The sequence below is a fragment of the Aquarana catesbeiana genome, linkage group LG02, assembly GCF_042186555.1.
Source record: "Aquarana catesbeiana isolate 2022-GZ linkage group LG02, ASM4218655v1, whole genome shotgun sequence".
Lineage (NCBI taxonomy): Eukaryota > Metazoa > Chordata > Amphibia > Anura > Ranidae > Aquarana > Aquarana catesbeiana.
The window spans coordinates 90,697,411-90,720,321 of NC_133325.1; the positions used below are offsets into that span (position 1 = coordinate 90,697,411).

The window sequence follows — 22,911 nt, forward strand, 5'->3', positions numbered from 1 at the left end:
TATGCCTAGTGGGTGGCCTTGTCAGCCCCCCTCCCACCTGACATTCTTTGAAAGATCGAAGAAGCCAGGTGGAAAATTTATTTGTACAAATAAAAAAAAGTTTACATGGAAACAGCTCAGCAATATAATCTTTGATGAAACCGAGCTTCATGATCCATAGTGGGAATCCAGAGGTAATATGGGTGGGTACAAGGTGATTTCATAGGAGGAGGACAGTTCAGTGTGCACTTCATTCAGTCTTTAATGATGTCTTCTGTCTGGTTCTCTGCTGCGATCCGCAGCTGTTCCCTGCGGTAGAAATACCGATACACCCGGAGACTGCACAGATATCCTCCATACAGCGTCAGCAGCATCATAGTGCCAGAAAAGGTCTTGTATCCGAGATCTGCAAGTCGCTTGCTGGAAACCATCTTTAACCTGAAAGATAAAAAAAAAAAAAAAAAAACAGTAAATAACCAAATGTGCAACACTCTTCAAATCTTTTACCACTTGCCGACCCTCTGACTGGCTGCATTGGAAGCCAGAGGAGAGATTTGGAGTCTAATAGACCCCAGACTCTACATCAAGAGGACCTGTCATGGCCTATGCCAGTGATTGTGAACCTTGGCACTCCAGATGTTTTGGAACTACATTTCCCATGATGCTCAGCTACACTGCAGAGTACATGAGCATCATGGGAAATGTAGTTCCAAAACATCTGGGGTGCCAAGGTTCGCCATCACTGGCCTATGCTGTCACATGAGATGTTCATCCCTTGTGATGGCAATAAAGTTAATACATAAAATAAAAAAATAAAAGTGTAAAAAATTGTTTTGGATAAAAGAAATACAAGTTAAAAAAAAATAATAAATGATTGAAAGCACCCCCATGCTTATGCGCAAATGCATATGTAAGTCCCATATGCATATGTAAATGGTGATTGTACCACATATGTGAGGTATCGTTGCGAACATCAGAGCGAGAGCAATAATTCTAGTGCCAGACCCCCTCTTTAACTCTAACCTGCAACAATTTCTAAAGTATCGCCTATGGAGATTTTTTAACCACTTGCCGACCGCCTAACGTATATATACGTCGGCAGAATGGCACGGGCAGGCAGAATCACGTACCTGTACGTGATCTGCCTCCCGCGGGCGGGGGGTCCGATCGGACCCCCCCCCGGTGCCAGCGGCGTTCGGCATCTGACTGGGAGCGTCGGGAGGCGAGGGGGAGACCATCCGATCGTGGCCCCCCCCTCGCGATCGCTCCCAGCCAATGGGAATCCTCCCCTGCCTGTGTGTAGTTTCACACAGGCAGAGGATGTGATGTCATCTCTCCTCGGTCTGGCAGTTTCCGTCCAGCGCCGAGGAGAGAAGACATGTAAGTGCACAACACAAACACACACAGTAGAACATGCCAGGCATACTTTACACCCCCGATCCCCCCCCCGATCGCCCCCCAATCCCCCCCCAATCACCCCCCCCCCCCCCCCCCCGTCACAAACTGACACCAAGCAGTATTTTTTTTTTTTTTTTTCTGATTACTGCATAGTGTCAGTTTGTGACAGTTACAGTGTTAGGGCAGTGAGTATTACCCCCCTTTAGGTCTAGGATACCCCCCTAACCCCCCCTAATAAAGTTTTAACCCCTTGATCACCCCCTGTCACCAGTGTCACTAAGCGATCATTTTTCTGATCGCTGTATTAGTGTCGCTGGTGACGCTAGTTAGGGACGTAAATATTTAGGTTCGCCGTCAGCGTTTTATAGCGACAGGGACCCCCATATACTATCTAATAAATGTTTTAACCCCTTGATTGCCCCCTAGTTAACCCTTTCACCACTGATCACCGTATAACCGTTACGGGTGACGCTGGTTAGTTCGTTTATTTTTTATAGTGTCAGGGCACCCGCCGTTTATTACCGAATAAAGGTTTAGCCCCCTGATCGCCCGGCGGTGATATGCGTCGCCCCAGGCAGCGTCAGATTAGCGCCAGTACCGCTAACACCCACGCACGCAGCATACGCCTCCCTTAGTGGTATAGTATCTGTACGGATCAATATCTGATCCAATCAGATCTATACTAGCGTCCCCAGCAGTTTAGGGTTCCCGAAAACGCAGTGTTAGCGGGATCAGCCCAGATACCTGCTAGCATCTGCGTTTTGCCCCTCCGCCCGGCCCACCCAAGTGCAGTATCAATCGAACACTGTCACTTACAAAACACTAAACGCATAACTGCAGCGTTCGCATAGTCAGGCCTGATCCCTGCGATCGCTAACAGTTTTTTTGGTAGCGTTTTGGTGAACTGGCAAGCACCAGCCCCAGGCAGCGTCAGGTTAGCGCCAGTACCGCTAACACCCACGCACGCACCGTACACCTCCCTTAGTGGTATAGTATCTGAACGGATCAATATCTGATCCGATCAGATCTATACTAGCGTCCCCAGCAGTTTAGGGTTCCCACAAACGCAGTGTTAGTGGAATCAGCCCAGATACCTGCTAGCACCTGCGTTTTGCCCCTCCGCCCGGCCCAGCCCAGCCCACCCAAGTGCAGTACCGATCGATCACTGACACTTACAAAACACTAAACGCATAACTGCAGCGTTCGCAGAGTCAGGCCTGATCCTTGCGATCGCTAACAGTTTTTTTGGTAGCGTTTTGGTGAAGTGCCAAGCACCAGCGGCCTAGTACACCCCGGTCGTAGTCAAACCAGCACTGCAGTAACACTTGGTGACGTGGCGAGTCCCATAAGTGCAGTTCAAGCTGGTGAGGTGGCAAGCACAAGTAGTGTCCCGCTGCCACCAAAAAGACAAACACAGGCCCGTCGTGCCCATAATGCCCTTCCTGCTGCATTCGCCAATCCTAATTGGGAACCCACCGCTTCTGCAGCGCCCGTACTTCCCCCATTCACATCCCCAACCAAATGCAGTCGGCTGCATGAGAGGCATTTTCTTTATGTCCTCCCGAGTACCCCTACCCAACGAACCCCCAAAAAAGATGTTGTGTCTGCAGCAAGCGCGGATATAGACGTGACACCCGCTATTATTGTCCCTCCTGTCCTGACAATCCTGGTCTTTGCATTGGTGAATGTTTTGAACGCTACCATGCACTAGTTGAGTATTAGCGTAGGGTACAGCATTGCACAGACTAGGCACACTTTCACAGGGTCTCCCAAGATGCCATCGCATTTTGAGAGACCCGAACCTGGAACCGGTTACAGTTATAAAAGTTAGTTACAAAAAAAAGTGTAAAAAAAAAAAAAAAAAAAACACATACAAAAATATAAAATAAAAAAAAAAAAAGTTGTCGTTTTATTGTTCTCTCTCTCTCTATTCTCTCTCTATTGTTCTGCTCTTTTTTACTGTATTCTATTCTGCAATGTTTTATTGTTATTATGTTTTATCATGTTTACTTTTCAGGTATGCAATTTTTTTATACCTTACCTTTTACTGTGCTTTATTGTTAACCATTTTTTTGTCTTCAGGTACGCCATTCACGACTTTGAGTGGTTATACCAGAATGATGCCTGCAGGTTTAGGTATCATCTTGGTATCATTCTTTTCAGCCAGCGGTCGGCTTTCATGTAAAAGCAATCCTAGCGGCTAATTAGCCTCTAGACTGCTTTTACAAGCAGTGGGAGGGAATGCCCCTCCCCCCCCAACGTCTTCCGTGTTTTTCTCTGGCTCTCCTGTCTCAACAGGGAACCTGAAAATGCAGCCGGTGATTCAGCCAGCTGACCATAGAGCTGATCAGAGACCAGAGTGGCTCCAAACATCTCTATGGCCTAAGAAACCGGAAGCTACGAGCATTTTATGACTTAGATTTCGCCGGATGTAAACAGCGCCATTGGGAAATTGGGAAAGCATTTTATCACACCGATCTTGGTGTGGTCAGATGCTTTGAGGGCAGAGGAGAGATCTAGGGTCTAATAGACCCCAATTTTTGCAAAAAAGAGTACCTGTCACTACCTATTGCTATGATAGGGGATATTTACATTCCCTGAGATAACAATAAAAATGATTAAAAAAAAAAAAAAATGAAAGGAACAGTTTAAAAATAAGATAAAAAAATAATAATAATAAAGAAAAAAAAAAAAAAAAAAAAAAAAAAGCACCCCTGTCCCCCCTGCTCTCGCGCTAAGGCGAACGCAAGCGTCGGTCTGGCGTCAAATGTAAACAGCAATTGCACCATGCATGTGAGGTATCGCCGCGAAGGTCAGATCGAGGGCAGTAAGTTTAGCAGTAGACCTCCTCTGTAAATCTAAAGTGGTAACCTGTAAAGGCTTTTAAAGGCTTTTAAAAATGTATTTAGTTTGTCGCCACTGCACGTTTGTGCGCAATTTTAAAGCATGTCATGTTTGGTATCCATGTACTCGGCCTAAGATCATCTTTTTTATTTCATCAAACATTTGGGCAATATAGTGTGTTTTAGTGCATTAAAATGTAAAAAAGTGTGTTTTTTCCCCAAAAAATGTGTTTGAAAAATCGCTGCGCAAATACTGTGTGAAAAAAAAAAATGAAACACCCACCATTTTAATCTGTAGGGCATTTGCTTTAAAAAAAATATATAATGTTTGGGGGTTCAAAGTAATTTTCTTGCAAAAAAAAATTATTTTTTTATGTAAACAATAAGTGTCAGAAAGGGCTTTGTCTTCAAGTGGTTAGAAGAGTGGGTGATGTGTGACATAAGCTTCTAGATGTTGTGCATAAAATGCCAGGACAGTTCAAACCCCCCCCAAATGACCCCATTTTGGAAAGTAGACACCCCAAGCTATTTGCTGAGAGGCATGTCGAGTCCATGGAATATTTTATATTGTGACACAAGTTGCGGGAAAGAGACAATTTTTTATTTTTTTTATTTTTTTTTGCGCAAAGTTGTCACTAAATGATATATTGCTCAAACATGCCATGGGAATATGTGAAATTACACCCCAAAATACATTCTGCTGCTTCTCCTGAGTATGGAGATACCACATGTGTGAGACTTTTTGGGAGCCTAGCCGCGTACGGGACCCCGAAAACCAAGCACCGCCTTCAGGCTTTCTAAGGCCGTAAATTTTTGATTTCACTCTTCACTGCCTATCACAGTTTCGGAGGCCATGGAATGCCCAGGTGGCAAAAAAACCCCCCAAATGACCCCATTTTGGAAAGTAGACACCCCAAGCTATTTGATGAGAGGTATAGTGAGTATTTTGCAGACCTCACTTTTTGTCACAAAGTTTTGAAAATTGAAAAAAGAAAAAAAATTTTTTTTTCTCGTCTTTCTTTATTTTCAAAAACAAATGAGAGCTGCAAAATACTCACCATGCCTCTCAGCAAATAGCTTGGGGTGTCTACTTTCCAAAATGGGGTCATTTGGGGGGGGTTTGTGCCACCTGGGCATTCCATGGCCTCCGAAACTGTGATAGGCAGTGAGGAGTAAAATCAAAAATTTACGCCCTTAGAAATCCTGAAGGCAGTGATTGGTTTTCGGGGTCCCGTACGCGGCTAGGCTCCCAAAAAGTCCCACACATGTGGTATCCCCATACTCAGGAGAAGCAGCTAAATGTATTTTGGGGTGCAATTCCACATATGCCCATGGCCTGTGTGAGCAATATATCATTTAGTGACAACTTTGTGCAAAAAAAAAAAAAAAAAAAAAAATTTGTCACTTTCCCGCAACTTGTGTCAAAATATAAAACATTCCATGGACTCAACATGCCTCAAAGCAAATAGCTTGGGGTGTCTACTTTCCAAAATGGGGTCATTTGGGGGGGTTTTATGTCATCTGGGCATTTTATGGCCTTCAAAACTGTGATAGGTAGTAAGGAGTAAAATCAAAAATTTACACCCTTAGAAATCCTGAAGGCGGTGATTGGTTTTCGGGGCCCCGTACGCGGCTAGGCTCCCAAAAAGTCCCACACATGTGGTATCCCCGTACTCAGGAGAAGCAGCTAAATGAATTTTGGGGTGCAATTCCACATATGCCCATGGCCTGTGTGAGCAATATATCATTTAGTGACAACTTTTTGTAATTTTTTTTTTTTTTTGTCATTATTCAATCACTTGGGACAAAAAAAATGAATATTCAATGGGCTCAACATGCCTCTCAGCAAATTCCTTGGGGTGTCTACTTTCCAAAATGGGGTCATTTGTGGGGGTTTTGTACTGCCCTGCCATTTTAGCACCTCAAGAAACGACATAGGCAGTCATAAATTAAAGGCTGTGTAAATTCCAGAAAATGTACCCTAGTTTGTAGACGCTATAACTTTTGCGCAAACCAATAAATATACACTTATTGACATTTTTTTTACCAAAGACATGTGGCCGAATACATTTTGGCCTAAATGTATGACTAAAATTGAGTTTATTGGATTTTTTTTAGAACAAAAAGTAGAAAATATCATTTTTTTTCAAAATTTTCGGTCTTTTTCCGTGTATAGCGCAAAAAATAAAAACGGCAGAGGTGATCAAATACTATCAAAAGAAAGCTCTATTTGTGGGAAGAAAAGGACGCAAATTTCGTTTGGTTACAGCATTGCATGACCGCGCAATTAGCAGTTAAAGCGACGCAGTGCCGAATTGTAAAAAGTGCTCTGGTCAGGAAGGGGGTAAAACCTTCCGGGGCTGAAGTGGTTAAGTACCGTATATTGGTGCCATTCTACAGGCGTGCGCAATTTTAAAGCTTCTGCTTTAAAGGAATGTATGCAATCCATGAACAATGCACACCAGGTCTTTGATGGAGGAGGATTGTTTGATTGGCTGTCGCAGTGACTGGGAGCCCACCTTACCGGTTCCCGATGGTAAACAGTGATCAGGAGCTGTCAGTGACAGAAGGGTCACTATGCTGGGGGCCCCGACTGAGCATCCTCCCAGCACAAACAGGTGACACCGACTTCATGTATATAGATGGCCCTATGGAGTCCTCCGCTGTGCTGACACACATATGTGTGAACACTAGAGATGCATCAAAATTTCAACCGAAAATGGAGTTATCTGTATTTTGCTGATAAGAGAAAAAGGTGGAGGTGCGTTTTTTTTTTTAACTGACCAAAAATGCAGCAAGCAAGGTTTTTAACACCACAACGGAAGTGCAACAGACCAGTGAGAAGACATACAGAGAATTTAAAGGGATGCATTTTTCTTGCGCTAAAGGTGGCAATCATTTAAATTCATTATATTAATTATTAAGTTAAATATGATACAATTGTTCGCATCTTGCATCTCTTCGCATCTCTGCAGCCGCACATCGGGAAAACGTCTCCCTGCCTGTGATTAGCGCTGCGCCGCGCCGACTTCCTGGCGGGCTCTGCACGTAGAGTGTGCGAACACGCCGGAGCTCATCCTTACCCAACATGTCACACTTCAAAATTGTGCCCGCTCGTGGAACGGCGACAAACTTTGCTACTTAAAAATCTCAATAGGCAACGTTTAAAAAAATTCTAGAGGTTACCAGTTTACAGTTACAGAGAAGAGATCTAAGGCTAGAATTATTGCTCTCGCTCTAACGCACGTGGCGATACCTCACATGTGTGGTTTGAACACTGTTTACACATATGTGGGTGCGACTTGCATATGCGTTCGCTTCTGTGCGCGACCTCGGAGGAACGGGGCGCTTTACATTTTTTTTTTTTTTTTATTATTTATCCACTTCCCTACCCGGCTATTGTCAAATGTCGTCCACAGATGGGATCTCCCATCCTGGGTGGACGTCATATGACGGCCTGGGCTTCCTGGCCGCCTAGGGGGCGTGCGCCCGCCGCATTGCTCGGGACCCGGAGCGTGTGCCCGGCGGCCGCGATGTCCGCCGGGCACCCGCGATTGCCCGTTAACCGGGCCGGACCGTGGATCTGTGTGTGTACACACACAGATCCACGTCCTGTCAGTTGTGAGGAGAGCGATCTGTGTTCCCAGTACAGCGGAACACTGATCGGTCTCCTTCCCTTGTACGTCCCCTCCCCCTACAGTTAGAATCATTCCCTAGGAAACATATTTAACCCCTTGTGTCCCCCTAGTGGTTAACCCCTTCACTGCCTGTCGCATTTACACAGTAATCAATGCAATTTTATAGCATTGATCGCTGTATTAATGTGAATGGTCCCAAAAATGTGTCAAAAGTGTCCGATGTGTCCGCCATAATGTCGCAGTCACGAAAAAAAATTGCGATTGCCGCTATTACTAGTAAAAAAAATTAATTTTTTTTTTTTTAAAATGCTATAAATCTATCACGTATTTTATAGACGCTATAACTTTTGCGCAAACCAATCAATATACGCTTATTGCGATTTTTTTTTACCAAAAATATGTAGAAGAATACGTATCGGCCGAAACTGAGGAAAAAATTTGTTTTTTTAAAAAAAAATTGGGATATTTATTATAGCAAAAAGTAAAAAATATTGTGTTTTTTTCAAAATTGTCGCTCTTCTTTTGTTTATAGCGCAAAAAATAAAAACCGCAGAGGCGATCAAATACCACCAAAAGAAAGCTCTATTTGTGGGGAAAAAAGGACGTCAATTTTTTTTGGGTACGTCGCACGACCGCGCAATTGTCGTTTAAAGTGCGACAACGCTGAAAACTAAAAATTGGCCTGGGAAGGAAGGGGGTGAAAATGCCCTGTATTGAACCGGTTATTTTACTTTGCATTTTTTATATTTACACTGTCCTTTAATAAAAATAAAACGCTCCCCCCCCATATTTCCTTCTCCCACAGGCTGCCCTCCCATTCCTCTTTCTCACACAGACCCCCCTCACCCTACCTTTGACTTTCACTCCTCCTCGGCTATCACTTCCTACAGGAAACACGTGACTAGTCCCATCCATCACCCCGGGAAAGTCTCGATGGTGTGGGGCGGAGCAACGCGGGTCATGTGATATGCTCTTGCAGTCATCCGAGTATCCGAGGTGTCTGGCTGCAGAGTGGAGCTCCCCCGATGAACAGGAAGCATGTGGCCTCCACTCCACTTCTTTTTTTTTTTTTTTTTTTTACTGAACTTTATTGTGAATCTCTGCAGCTGGAGCTCCACTGTCACAGGAAACAGGGGGCCTCCACAACTCCACCTTTTTGTATATTTAAATTAACTTTAATGTAACAAACAACAAAGAGACACTACTACAGGAAGTGGAGGTCACATGACTTCTGTGTAGAGTGGAGCTCCAGTAACTGCAGTCTGCAGAAGATCCATTCTGCTGGGAATTGCAGAAATAGAAGATATTTTTTGGAAGTTTTGTACTTTCTGTTAAAGTTCTGTCCCTGAGCTAACTTTGTAAACTGGATTTGTTTGTAAAAGCGATTGTTTAACATTTACCAATTTACATTTTTGGTGATGATGGAAGTTCATGTTTATGTTGGAAGAAGAATGCAATCCATGTCTCTAAGCACAATTTCATTGTCCTTTTTGCCCCACCTTCATGCCAACTAACAGGGCCAAGATTGAGACACATGGATCTCCACGCAAAAAAGCTTTACGGTTCAATGGAATGTTGGCATTAAACCTCCGTCTTCTTGAAAATCATATATATTCTGCTGCAAATATTATCCACTTAGAGACCGCCCGGCCGCATTGTACTGCAGATGGATGGCCTCTGTAGGTAAAGCGATGTGCTGGTACGTCGCTGCCTACTCCCAGGTTTAGGGCACGCACTTGTTCGGCCCCACCTAGCTCCCGCTGTGATTGTACACAGCAGGAGCTTGTCAGCAATTCCCAGCCAATGATTGACACCCGGGACCAGCTGATCTGGGCTGTGTCCAATCACAGCTCAGAGCTCTGTGTTGAAATTCAACACGGGGCTGTACAGAGGCAGTGATCTGTCAGTGATGAGAAATTGAGTAATCATTAGTATAAAGCAGCACACTGTGCACACATTACACCTAGTTAAGGAGCATATTTAACCCCTTGATCGCCCTAGATGTTAACCCCTTCCCAGCCAGTGTCATATTTTTAGCACTGATCACTGTATTAGTGTCATTGGTGATGTCAGTGGCAATTAGACAGTTCCCCCCAGCAGCAGTTAGTGTCAGATCGCACTATCACAGTCCCACTATAAGTCATTTAACTCCGCCATTTGTAGTATAAAACAAATAAAAAACTAAAATTTCCAGTACATATCCCAAACTTTGTAGGCACTATAACTTTCAAGCAAACCAATCAATATACACTTATTGGGATTTTTTTTGTATCAAAAACATGTACCAGAATACACTTAGGACAATATTTATAACTCAATTTTTTTTCCCGGTTATGTTTTTTTAGCAGAAAGGGTGCGGGAAGTGGCGATTTTAGCAATGGAGAGAGTGCAGTGGATGATGGGATCAGCACTGGAGAGTAGAGTTGCCACCTAATCCCTTTAAACCCGAACACATATTAATTATACAGGTTCTGTGGCTGATTAAGTTGGTAATTAAACTCACTTGGTGCCTTATCTGCATTTAATTAGCCTCAGAACCTGTGTAATTCATATGTGTTCGGGTTTAAAAGGATAAGGTGGCAACTCTACTGGAGAGGGTGCAGTGGGTGATGGGATCGGCACTAGAGAGGGTGCAGTGGATGATGGGATCAGCACTGGAGAGGGTGCAGCGGATCAATTCGGCACTGAAGAGGGTGCAGAAATTGGCCATTTTGGCACTGGAGAGGGTGCAGGGAGCGGCGATTTCAGCACTGAAGAGGGTGCAGCAGATGATGGGATCGGCACTGGAGAGGGTGCAGTGGATGATGGGATCGGCACTGGAGAGGGTGCGGCGGATGATGGGATCGGCACTGGAGAGGGTGCAGCGGATGATGGGATCGGCACTGGAGAGGGTGCAGCAGATAATGGGAGGGAGAGGGTGCAGAAAGTGTCAATTTTGGCACTGGAGAGGGTGAAGCAGATGATGGGATCGACACTGGAGAGGGTGCAGCGGATGATGGGATCGGCACTGGAGAGGGTGAAGCAGATGATGGGATCGACACTGGAGTAGGGTTGCCACATCATCCCTTTAATCCAGGTCACATATTAATTACACAGGTTCTGAGGTGGATTTAATGCAGATAAGGCATCAAGTGTATTTAATTACCACCTTAATCAGCCACAGAAACTGTGTAATTAATGTGTGTCCTGGATTAAAGGGATGATGTGGCAACCCTACCCTGGAGAGGGTGCAGTGGATGATAGGATCGGCACTGGAGAGGGTGCAGCGGTCGGTACTGGAGAGTATGTAAGGGTTTGGCCATTTTGGCACTGGAGAGGGTGCAGGGAGCGGCGATTTCAGCACTGTAGAGGGTGCAGTGGATGATGGGATCGGCACTGGAGAGGGTGCAGTGAATGATGGGATCGGTACTGGAGAGGGTGCAGTGGATGATGGGATCAGCACTGGAGACGGTGCAGTAGATGATGGGATCAGCACTGGAGAGGGTGCAGGGGATGATGGGATTGGCGCTGGAGAGGGTGCAGTGAATGATGGGGATCGGCACTGGAGAAGGTGCAGCAGATGATGGGATTGGCACTGGAGAGGGTGAAGCGGATGATGGGATTGATACTGGAGAGGGTGCAGGGATTGGTGATTTTGGCACTGGAGAGGGTGCAGGGAGCGGCGATTTCAGCCCTGGAGAGGGTGCAGTGGATAATGGAATCGGCACTGGAAAGGGTGCAATGGATGATGGGATCGGCACTGGAGAGGGTGCAGTGAATGATGGGATCGGCGCTGGAGAGGGTGCAGTGGATGATGGGATCGGCACTGGAGAGGGTGCAGTGGATGATGGGATCGGCACTGGAGAGGGTGCAGTGAATGATGGGATCGGCACTGGAGAGGGTGCAGTGAATGATGGGATCGGCACTGGAGAGGGTGCAGTAGATGATGGGATCGGCACTGGAGAGGGTGCAGTGAATGATGGGATCGGCACTGGAGAGGGTGCAGCGGATAATGGGATCGGCATGGGAGAGGGTGCAGTGGATGATGGGATCGGCACTGGAGAGGGTGCAGGGGATGATGGGATTGGCGCTGGAAAGGGTGCAGCGGATGATGGGATTGGCGCTGGAAAGGGTGCAGTGGATGATGGGAGGGAGAGGGTGCAGGGAGTGGCAATTTTGACACTGGAGATGATGCAGTGGATGATGGAGAGGGTGCAGGGAGTGGCAATTTTGGCACTGGAGAGGGTGCAGTGGATGATGGGATCGGCACTGGAGAGGGTGCAGGGGATGATGGAGAGGGTACAGAGAGTGGCAATTTTGGCACTGGAGAGGGTGCAGTGGATGATGGGATCAACACTGCAGAGGGTGCAGCGTATGATGGGATCAACACTGCAGAGGGTGCAACGTATGATGGGATCGGCATTGGAGAGGGTGCAGGGATTGGCAATTTCAGCACTGCTGAAGGTGCAGCGGATGATGGGATCGGCACTGGAGAGGGTGCAGTGAATGATGGGATCAGCACAGGAGAGGGTGCAGGGGATGATGGGATTGGTGCTGGAGAGGGTGCAGTGAATGATGGGATCGGCACTGGAGAGGGTGCAGCGGATGATGGGATCAGCACTGGAGAGGTTGCAGTAGATGATGGGATCAGCGCTGGAGAGGGTGCAGCGGATAATGGGATCGGCATGGGAGAGGGTGCAGTGGATGATGGGATCGGCACTGGAGAGGGTGCAGGGGATGATGGGATTGGCGCTGGAAAGAATGCAGTGGATGATGGGAGGGAGAGGGTGCAGGGAGTGGCAATTTTGACACTGGAGATGATGCAGTGGATGATGGAGAGGGTGCAGGGAGTGGCAATTTTGGCACTGGAGAGGGTGCAGTGGATGATGGGATCGGCACTGGAGAGGGTGCAGGGGATGATGGAGAGGGTACAGAGAGTGGCAATTTTGGCACTGGAGAGGGTGCAGCGTATGATGGGATCAACACTGCAGAGGGTGCAGCGTATGATGGGATCGGCACTGGAGAGGGTGCAGCGGATGATGGGATCGGCATTGGAGAGGGTGCAGGGATTGGCAATTTCAGCACTGCTGAAGGTGCAGCGGATGATGGGATCGGCACTGGAGAGGGTGCAGCGGATGATGGGATCAGCACTGGAGAGGGTGAAGCGGATGATGGGATTGGCAATGGAGAGGGTGCAGTGGATGATGGGATCGGCATTGGAGGGGGTGCAGCGGATGATGGGATCGACACTGGAGAGGGTGCAGCGGATGATGGGATCAGCACTGGAGAGGGTGCAGTGGGTGATGGGATCAGTACTGGAGAGGGTGCAGCAGATGATGGGATCAGCACTGGAAAGGGTGCAGGGATTGGCATTTTTGGCGCTGATGAGGGTGCAGGGAGCGGCGATTTTGGCACTGGAGAGGGTGCAGTGGATGATGGGATCGAAACTAGAATGGGTGCTGTGGATGATGGGATCGAAACTAGAATGGGTGCTGTGGATGATGGGATCGGAACTGGAGATGGTGCAGCAGATGATGGGATCGGCACTGGAGAGGGTACAGCGGATGATGGGATCGGCACTGGAGAGGGTGCAGCAGATGATGGGATCAGCTCTGGAGAGGGTGCAGCCGATGATGGGATCGGCATTGGAGAGGGTGCAGGGATTGGCAATTTCAGCACTGGAGAGAGTGCAGTGGATGATGGGATCGGCACTGGAGAGGGTGCAGCGGATGATGGGATCGGCATTGGAGAGGGTGCAGGGATTGGCAATTTCAGCACTGGAGAGGGTGCAGCGGATGATGGGATCGGCACTGGAGAGGGTGCAGCGGATGATGGGATCGGCACTGGAGAGGGTGCAGCGGATGATGGGATCGGCACTGGAGAGGGTGCAGCGGATGATGGGATCGGCACTGGAGAGGGTGCAGCGGATGATGGGATCGGCACTGGAGAGGGTGCAGCGGGTGATGGGATCGGCACTGGAGAGGGTACAGTGGGTGATGGGATCAGCACTGGAGAGGGTGCAGTGGATGATGGGATCGGCACTGGAGAGGGTGCAGTGGGTGATGGGATCGGCACTGGAGAGGGTGCAGCGGATGATGGGAGATGGTGCAGCGGATGATGGGAGAGGGTGCAGCGGATGATGGGATCGGCACTGGAGAGGGTGCAGTGAGTAATGATATCAGCACTGGAGAGGGTGCAGCGAGTGATGGGATCGGCACTGGAGAGGGTGCAGTGGGTGATGGGATCAGCACTGGAGAGGGTGCAGTGGATGATGGGATCAGCACTGGAGAGAGTGCAGCGGATGATGGGATCGGCAATGGATTGTTCTTTTACAAAGGTGGAGGTGATAATGTCCTACTGGCCGGCACGGAAGTCTGCAAATAACATATTAGCAGTAAGCAATTCATATAACTTTCTCAGTGTACACATTTGTAGACTTTAAAATACCCTGTAAAAAAAAAAACAAAAAAAAAAAAAAAAAAAACTTTCTGCTAAAAAACAAAAAAAATTGATTCATAAATATTGTCTTAAGTGTATTCTGCTACATGTTTTTGATACCAAAAAATTCCCAATCAGTTGGTTTGCTTGAAAGTTATAGCACCTACAAACTGTGGGATATGTACTGGAATTTTTATTTTTTTATTTGTTTTATACTACAAATGGCGGAGATAAACAACTTATAGTGGGACTGTGATAGTGCGATCTGACACTTAGGCTCCATGCACACTGGACCTGATAAACTGCAGTTTATTGGCGTTTGGGCGTTTTTTTTAAAAGCCCATAAACTCCACTCTATGTTATCCTATGTGTCCATGTACACATGGACGTTTTTTTAGGTTTAATGAGCAGTGGAGTTTATGGGCTTTTTTCTGAACGCCAGAAATTTGCGTTCAAAGTGCCGTTTTTCACCGCTAAAAAAAGCCAAACGCCGATAAAAGCTCATAAACGCTCATAATTGCGCGTTAATTAGCTTTCGGCGTTCTTTTTTTTCAATGCATTGTGGGAGTTTTGAGCGTCCTCTGTGTATTTTTATTAAAAACGCCCATAAACGCTAGTACAAAACGCTGTTATTAGCACGTTTTTCAACCAGTGTTTTCTGCCAGCAATCTGGCGTCCAGAAAAAGCTTTTTTGAGCTTCAGTGTGCATGGAGCCTAACTGCCGCTGGGGGGAATTGACAAATTGCCACTGACATCGCCAGTGACACTAAAACTCTGATCAGTGCTAAAAATATGACACTGGCTGGGAAGGGGTTAACATCTAGGGCGATCAAGGGGTTAAATATGTTCCTTAACTAGGTGTAATGTGTCCACAGTGTGCTGCTTTAGCCTAGGTTTCCACTATTGCAACCTGAAAGTCACGTGATTTTGCCGCAATTTTGATTTGACTTGAAGCAATGCCTGAGTAGTCTTGAGGTCTATGGACCTCAAGTGGAGTTGCCACCTCATCCCTTTAAACCCGAAATACACAGGTTCTGAGGCTAATTTAATGCAGATAAGGCACCAAGTGAGTTTAATTATCACCTTAATCAGCCACAGAACCTGTATAATTAATGTGTTCTAGTTTAAAGATGAGGTGTCAACCCTAAGTTCAAGTTGCATCAAAGTGGGACCAAAGTAGTACAGAGACTACTTTGAAGTCGCTCAGATATGAACGGTATTTATTGAAAACCATGGAGTATGACTTTGCAGTCCCAAGTCGCAGGACAAGTTGCACAAGTGAAAACGGAGCCTTATTCGCCTTACCAAAAAGGGAAAGGGGGGGGTGCAGAGGTGATAAGAGAAAGAAAGAAAAAAAGAAAGCATGAAGGGGGAAAAGAGGAGTGGGAAAAGAGGGCCGTCAGGAAGCTTAAGGATGGGGCAGGAATAGGGGAAGGAAAAAGGGGGGGGGGGGTGGTAAGAGAAAGAAGAAAGGATGAAGGGGGAAAAAGAGGGGGGAAAAAAGGGCTACCTGGAAGCTTAGAGGTGGGGCAGGAGTAGGGAAAGGAAAATAGGGGGAGGGGGGAAGAAGAGGAGGGGGGGGGGATGGTAAGAGAAAGAAGAAAGGATGAAGGGGGGGAGAGAGGAAGAAAAAAGGGCCCCCAGGAAGCTTAAGGATGGGGCAGGAATAGGGAAAGCAAAAAAAGGGGGGGATGGTAAGAGAAAGGATGAAGGGGTAAAAGAGGAGGGGAAAAAAGGGCCGCCAGGAAGCTTAAGGATGGGGCAGGAATAGGGGAAGGAAAAAGGGGGGGGTGGTAAGAGAAAGGATGAAGGGGGAAAAAAAGAGGAGGAAAAAGGGCTACCTGGAAGCTTAAGGGTGGGGCAGGAGTAGGGAAAGAAAAATAGGGGGAGGGGGGAAGAAGAGGGGGGGGGGGAGATGGTAAGAGAAAGAAGAAAGGATGAAGGGGGGGAAGAGAGGAAGAAAAAAGGGCCGCCAGGAAGCTTAAGGATGGGACAGGAATAGGGAAAGCAAAAAAAGGGGGGGTGGTAAGAGTAAGGATGAAGGGGGAAAAGAGGAGGTGAAAAAAGGGGGCCAGGAAGCTCAAGGATGGGGCAGGAATAGGGAAAGCAAAAAAAGGGGGGGATGGTAAGAGTAAGGATGAACGGGGAAAAGAGGAGGTGAAAAAAGGGCCGCCAGGAAGCTTAAGGATGGGGCAGGAATAGGGGAAGGAAAAAAGCCAGGGTCGTCAACGGCCTTTTTGGCCCACCCTGGTGAGGGACATAAGCCACCGCTGTTGCTTTATCCGACTGGATTCGTACTGAGAGGCCCCGAAGTCGAGCCGTCCGTGATGCACACCTAGTCTGATCAATTGAAGTTCCGGGATATTACACGGTAGTCCGGATTCCACCAATGTCCGATGACCCCGAGCCGAGCTTAGTTCCAGGACATCTTCCCACCCGGACAAACTGGTATTGGTGGTCACCCTGTTCAATACAAGGGGAGAAAGGATCTTCCCCACTGAAGAACCAGAGAACGAAGCCCCCAGACTAGGAAACCTCTGGTTTCTTGACTCAGCCGAATCCGATTTGTTCAGAGACCTTGGGTATTTGTCCTATTATGCCAGGATCTCCCCGAAGGGAGCCTACATAGAACTGTGCAAATGACCTTGCCTCAAAAAAGGGTAGATAACATCAGACCCGACCTCCACATGTGGATCCGCAGAGGAGCCCACCTTCCGGATAGTAAATGAAACAAAACGCCGCATGCCACTTATGGAGTCTGTCCAGGGGAAGAAACAGGCTGGCCAGAGCTGAAGCCCGGTCAGGCTCAGATATATCAACGTTCTTGCCGGACCAAAGCAGACTTCCGGTAGAATAGACGCCAACTGAAATCAGAGAAAGTCTGTATAGAAACTGCGTTGCTCCTCGGGGTAATTGAGAATTTGGCGCAGAAGATCGCCCAGGCAGCCCAGGACCGTCAACCCCCACTGACGTAACCCTGCCAGATCCAGGGCCAACACCTCGTGAACACCCGAAAAATGGTGGCCAGATCAAAGGACCACACCACGGGCAGATAATGCTCCGCACCCACAGCAGACGGAGGAAGTGCTGGAGTCAAGCACAGAACAGAATGCTTAAGCATTCCTGATGTCATAGAAGTCAGAAACACCCCATCATGGAGTGCCACCGCTGTGTGGACGGACTCCATCCTGAACTCCTGTACCCACACAAGGCAGGTCAGGGCCTTGAGGTCCAGAATTAGATGTACCCTACCCTCCATCTTTTAGACTGTGCACAGATTCGAATAAAACCCCTGACACTGTTCCCAGCACAGGAACCGGGACAATCACACTGCAGCAACGGGGCTTGCACAGCCCCCCACGGAGGACAGCAAGCAGTCTGGCGACAGACGACCATTGGAAGCAACAAACTGGAGGAACACAGCCAGAAAACTATCTTATTACCGGATAAAATCAAGAGGCGACATGAAGTCATTCAGAGTAACCCCCTTAAATACATGTCTAAGCACCACTGAGGCAATAGACTCAGCAACCAGAGGAACTGCAGCCAAGAGGCATAGCGGACAAACCGCAGCGCCTACCCAATAGGTCCCCAAGCAGCAAAGGCAGGGGGATTCTGCTCCCCCTCTAGGTTTGCCAGCTGGGCCCTTAGAAGCCAGAGACTCCTCTATTGGAGCCATGGTTGCCTCTAGGAGCATAGAGACAGAGGGGTTCACTACTGGTATAACAGTCCCCTTCTGAAGGGGGGACTCCCCAAAGGGGTACCTTACAGCCAGCGTTTTTGGAAAAGCAAAAGGCACTTTGGACACTCCCAGTCTTCATGGACAAATTTGTAAAAATAAGAGAGAGAAGGGAACGCTTTCGCCACGCAAGACGGTTTATCCAAGAGGGTACTGGCCCTCCCCCGCAGCCACCGCTGCATCCCCCATCTTGAAAGGTTCCGTCACAGATGTAAGTGCGACAACCAGGGACCCTTTGAGCCCTTCTGCCGTCATCCTCACTCCCTGACAGGATAGGGAGCATGGCTACCAGCCCGTGCAGCAGAGTCAGATAGGATTGTTCAACAGGGGAGGTAGGGGAGGGCAGGAGTGCCCTATACTAGGCTATCTGCCTAAGCGCTACACCAAAAAGTCAGGGGGGTTGGGGGTCCCACCCAATGGGACCCCCCCTTCAAGGTCCACCTAGAGGGTGTCAACTGAGACCCCTCACAGATGACACAGATCAAGGCCCCTCACAGGGGACACAGACCAAGGCCCCTCACAGGGGACACAGACCAAGGCCCCTCACAGGGGCTAAAACCGTGGCCCCACGCAGGGGGCTAAAACCGTGGCCCCTGACAGGGAGCAAAAACTGTGGCCCCTCAAAGGGGGACACAAACAGTGGCCCCTCACAGGGGGACACAAACCGCCGCAGCGCCACCCCTCAGGAAAGGGGGGGCCGCCAAGAGGCCTAGCAGACCTCAAAAGCCACGGGCTAAATTTCTGGTGGCCTGCGGGGGGGGGCCGGACCGACGAGAGTCAGTAGGCTTCAAAAGCCGTGGGCTAAATTTTTGGACGCCCGCCACAAGCACGCGACCCGCGGGGGGGGGACCGGACCGACCCTGAGCCCTGGATGGGCGATAGGCCGCAAAGCTGCGGCCTAAACTTTCGCCCGCCGGGCGCGAGTGGGGGGACCGGACCGATCATAGCTGGTAGGCCACAGAGCTGCAGCCTAAATTAGTCCCAAGACCCCCGATCACCCTCCTCCCAGGCCTAACCACCAGATACCCCCCAATACAAAACCCGAGGGTGGAAAAAAGGGGCCGTGTCCCAAAAAGTCCCTAGGCCGGAAGCCTGGGCCTCACCCGGGAAAGAGGGGGGTGGAGGAGAACCCCAGAGGGACCGACCACTCTAGGGAGTACCCGTGTCCCACACCTCTCCAGGGAAGGAGAGGAGGGAACTACATACCTCTCCAGCGAAATAAGCGGGTAACGCTCCCAGACAGATCCTCCTCACCACCAAAGTGGGGGGCTGTCGGCCATGAGGAACGCTGCGACACAGGCCAAGACGTATGCGACCTCACGAGACGTTTAACTCGCAGGGCCAGCCCCTGTCCAGTGGGGCTATGTCGTGGCCGAACTAGCGCATAGCCGCGGTCTGCACGTGCTCGCTGGCCAGACTGGGGTGACCCCTGGACCAAGTGTCCAGTCCGTTGCCCAGCCCGGCAGTTGATTGGAGATCTCACCGAAAAAAAAATCCAGCAAAAGCAAATAAATAACAAACAAAAATTCCCAGGACTAGCGATCCCACCAAGTCCTTACTCCTGACTAGGCAGAAAAAATAACTGATTACCAAGAGCAGGGAGGATGTTATATACTGACTGTGTACGGCCCATGGGAGTGACCAAGTGTTTTGTTCTTTTGTTTTGCCTAGTCCTACTCCTGCGGAGGCGATATAACCCTATCGTTCTGAAGATAGAAGGCTGTGTCTGTCAATGAACGAATGAGAAATAGGGGCAGGGGGAAGGAGGGGGACATAGGAAGGAAAGAAGGCAGAGAAAAGGAGGGGGGAGAACCAACACAGTAATCATCAAATTTCTTAGGACACTTTCGATTGAGATAGGTAAGCTTATATAAGGGCAGAACTCTATTCACCGCAGAACAGCCAGGAAGTAACATTTGGGGGCTGAGCAGATTTCTAACATAAAAGTAACTGTAACAAATAAAAAGTTTTACATATCTACTCATATGAGAATTATTAAAAACATTCAGAAGTAGAACCTTGGGATCCAATCTGAGAGTCAAGCCGCCCACTGAGTTGACATCAGTCAACATCTGACCATCAGTCCAAAACGACTGTAAGAAGGGACAGGACCATACCATATGAAAAAATGAGGCTGTAGAGCCATGGAGAGGCGCAAGAGAGGAGAGGGGCTCATCCAACACTTGGGAGGTCAACAGTCTCTCATCGGGTCTGACTCCAAGATAATCCGAGAGGGGAATTGTTGGCCAAAAGCATGCCTAAGCTCAAGTACCTGAAAAACATGCAGTTAGGCAGGTGAAAAGCGGCCTTGAGATCAGGGAACATCCTCAAGTGACCCTCCGCCACTATATGCTTCAGACCCACTATGCCCCTAGTGGCCCACACACTAGGATCTGGGATACTATGCATATGAGGGTGAGAAGGGTTACCCCACAAAGGGAAATGAGGGGAGAAGGATTCCAGAGTGTGATACTTAGCCCGAGCTCTATGCCACACCAACCACAATGGTACGCATTAAAGTTGTAATTTCCGGGTGTGCTCTAGGGCCCCTGAAGACCAGGTTGCTAAGCATTGAGTATGATCCCACAATGGCTGCCTCCAAAGTCACGGCAGGATTGTCTCGTGGTTGCGAAAACCACCACAACACAATCCCCCCATACCAAGAGGCAGCTGCAACGTAGACAGGGCCAACCGCGGAGTTCAACCTGACCAAATAATAACCAGTGAGCACACTATTCACCTTTGTAATAAAATAATTCAGTAAGGAAACATGGAAGTTACAAAAGAAATACAAGAATTTTGGTAAGTACACCATCTTGATTAAATTAACCCTACCTGCAGGGGGGGAAATCCCATAATGATCAGTGCAGCAGGTGGGGCAGCTAGAGTCGATCTTTTGTGGCTCATCCTACAGCAGCTAAAAGCTGGCGGGAGAGAGAACAGCACCTGTAGAGGGGTTAGGTATGGTGGAGGGGGGGAAGCGGAGGATACATTGTTGCTGCCCCTCACCCCCAATTGCTTACACCCCCATCAGAAGCTCCTGCCCACAGATACATTGTCACTGCTCCCAACCACTCCTTACTCCTTACAAAATTGATAAGTGAACTGTAATCGACTTTTTAGGCACCAGAATACACTAAAATGTCAAAAAATTGTTTTTATTACAGTTTGATTAAAATACAAAGTGCAAATTAAAAATTTTGCGATATATAAGTGGAGTCTTGCTCAAAAGGAAAAAAATAGTAAGGATATAATATGAGGTCAAAGGTCATTTAATTTGGCCTCTTATCAACTATGTGTTCACTAACTTCACCCATGGCACCCCACAAGAATAGCTATAACAGGGAATGTATATATATTGTTACGCAGTAGGTATCACATTAGAAAGCTGTCGTGGTGGCTACAGAAAAGTAAGAGTGTAGGGAGTAGAAAATTGTCGTCCCAGTTATTCAGTGTCTGTATATTAAAAATAGAGGATATAATTACACAGGCCAGGAAACGATGTCCCCAGGCAAGGTTAATAAATGGGGGGGTTGCCTAATATATAAGACTCACCCAGGAAGTCCGATGCAGTTGGTGTCCTTGGACAACTTCACAGACATAGGGTAATTTAAGGGTTAATGCATATGTCATAGGATATCATATGCACAAAATATTATAGTATAAACCCTGGTAAAGGGATGCAAGACACGCAGGCTCCTTACAAGGACCCTCAGACACCAAACCGATCCCTAGATAATAGATATAGCAGTGTCCCAAGTAGTAGGCAACCTAAGTGGTAAAACATAGTGTAAGGCCCCTTTCACACTCGTGCGACCTGAATGTTGCGTGACTTTCCCGTGATTTTTACACGACTTTGATGGGACTTGAAGCAATGCCTTTGTAATCTTGAGGTCTATGGACCTCAAGTCACATCAAAGTTGGACCAAAGTAGTGCAGGGACAACTTTGAACTCGCTGCGACTTGAACAGTACTCATTGAAAATCATGGGGTACGACCTGTCATGCGACTTTGCAGTCCCAAGTCATAGGACAAGTCGCACAAGTGTGAAAGGGGCCTAAGAGTCCATAATAGAGGAGTGTCCTCCATGATAGTAAGAAAATGCCTCATCATTAATCCCCCCACCAATAATCCTCACACCGTCTCCGTTTAGTGTGAAAGGAACACCAGCCTCCCCACCGTCCATCCACCCCAGTGGCGTGCGCTGTAAGGTGCGAGTGGCATCTTTTATCTGTCCGTGTCCACATCAGGACACCAATCGCTGGCCGCCAATGCTGCCCATGCGCCAGACCCCTAGTCCCATAAGGAATCCCTGAGAAGGCAATGAGGGACTGCCCATGGCCGCACTAGGGGAAAACAGCTGAGGGAGAGAACCCCCAGGCAGCTTCCTCAGACGCCACGGCCGCCAGCCAGGGCCACCGACGATGGCCTCCACCAGGACCATGACGTGGGGTGCCTGCACATCCACGGATCTCCCTCCATCCCCGATCCACAGTAGGTTACCGCAAGCCAAAAATTGCTGTCTGTGTCCCCTATTGGAAGATTTACTCTGCTTATTTGCCCTGTTTACCATTATTAGTGAAAGTAAAAGAAAATCCCAGATTTCAGGTTGTCCCCAGAAAAGTAATAGCATGCAAATATTCCAATGGGGACACTAGTTCTGGAGACCTGGTGGTCACCAAGGAATTCCCTTAATTTACAGGGATTTCCTCTCACTTCCTGTTTGGCTATTAGACAGGAAGTGAATGGAGATCTCTACAATAGGACACAGATGGCGGAAAAAAAAAATCTGATAGGGGTTATAACCCTCCCTTACTCTATCCAAAATGGAAAAAAAGGTTTTGCCTATAGTTCCACTTTAAAACTCAGCAGAAATGTTACAGCCACATGCATTAAA

The 22,911-nt window shown here is 48.0% G+C and overlaps 1 protein-coding gene across 1 annotated transcript; it reads right to left on the reverse strand.

The window, feature by feature from the left end:
• Nucleotides 1-8,849, reverse strand: COX14 (cytochrome c oxidase assembly factor COX14). The gene is made up of 2 exons (XM_073613163.1): nt 8,710-8,849; nt 1-417 (listed from the first exon to the last, which is right to left on the reverse strand). Exon 2 carries the CDS (start codon nt 408-410, stop codon nt 234-236), a length of 177 nt encoding a protein of 58 aa, XP_073469264.1. The 5' UTR covers nt 411-417; nt 8,710-8,849; the 3' UTR covers nt 1-233.
• Between the last annotated feature and the right edge of the window lie 14,062 nt (nt 8,850-22,911).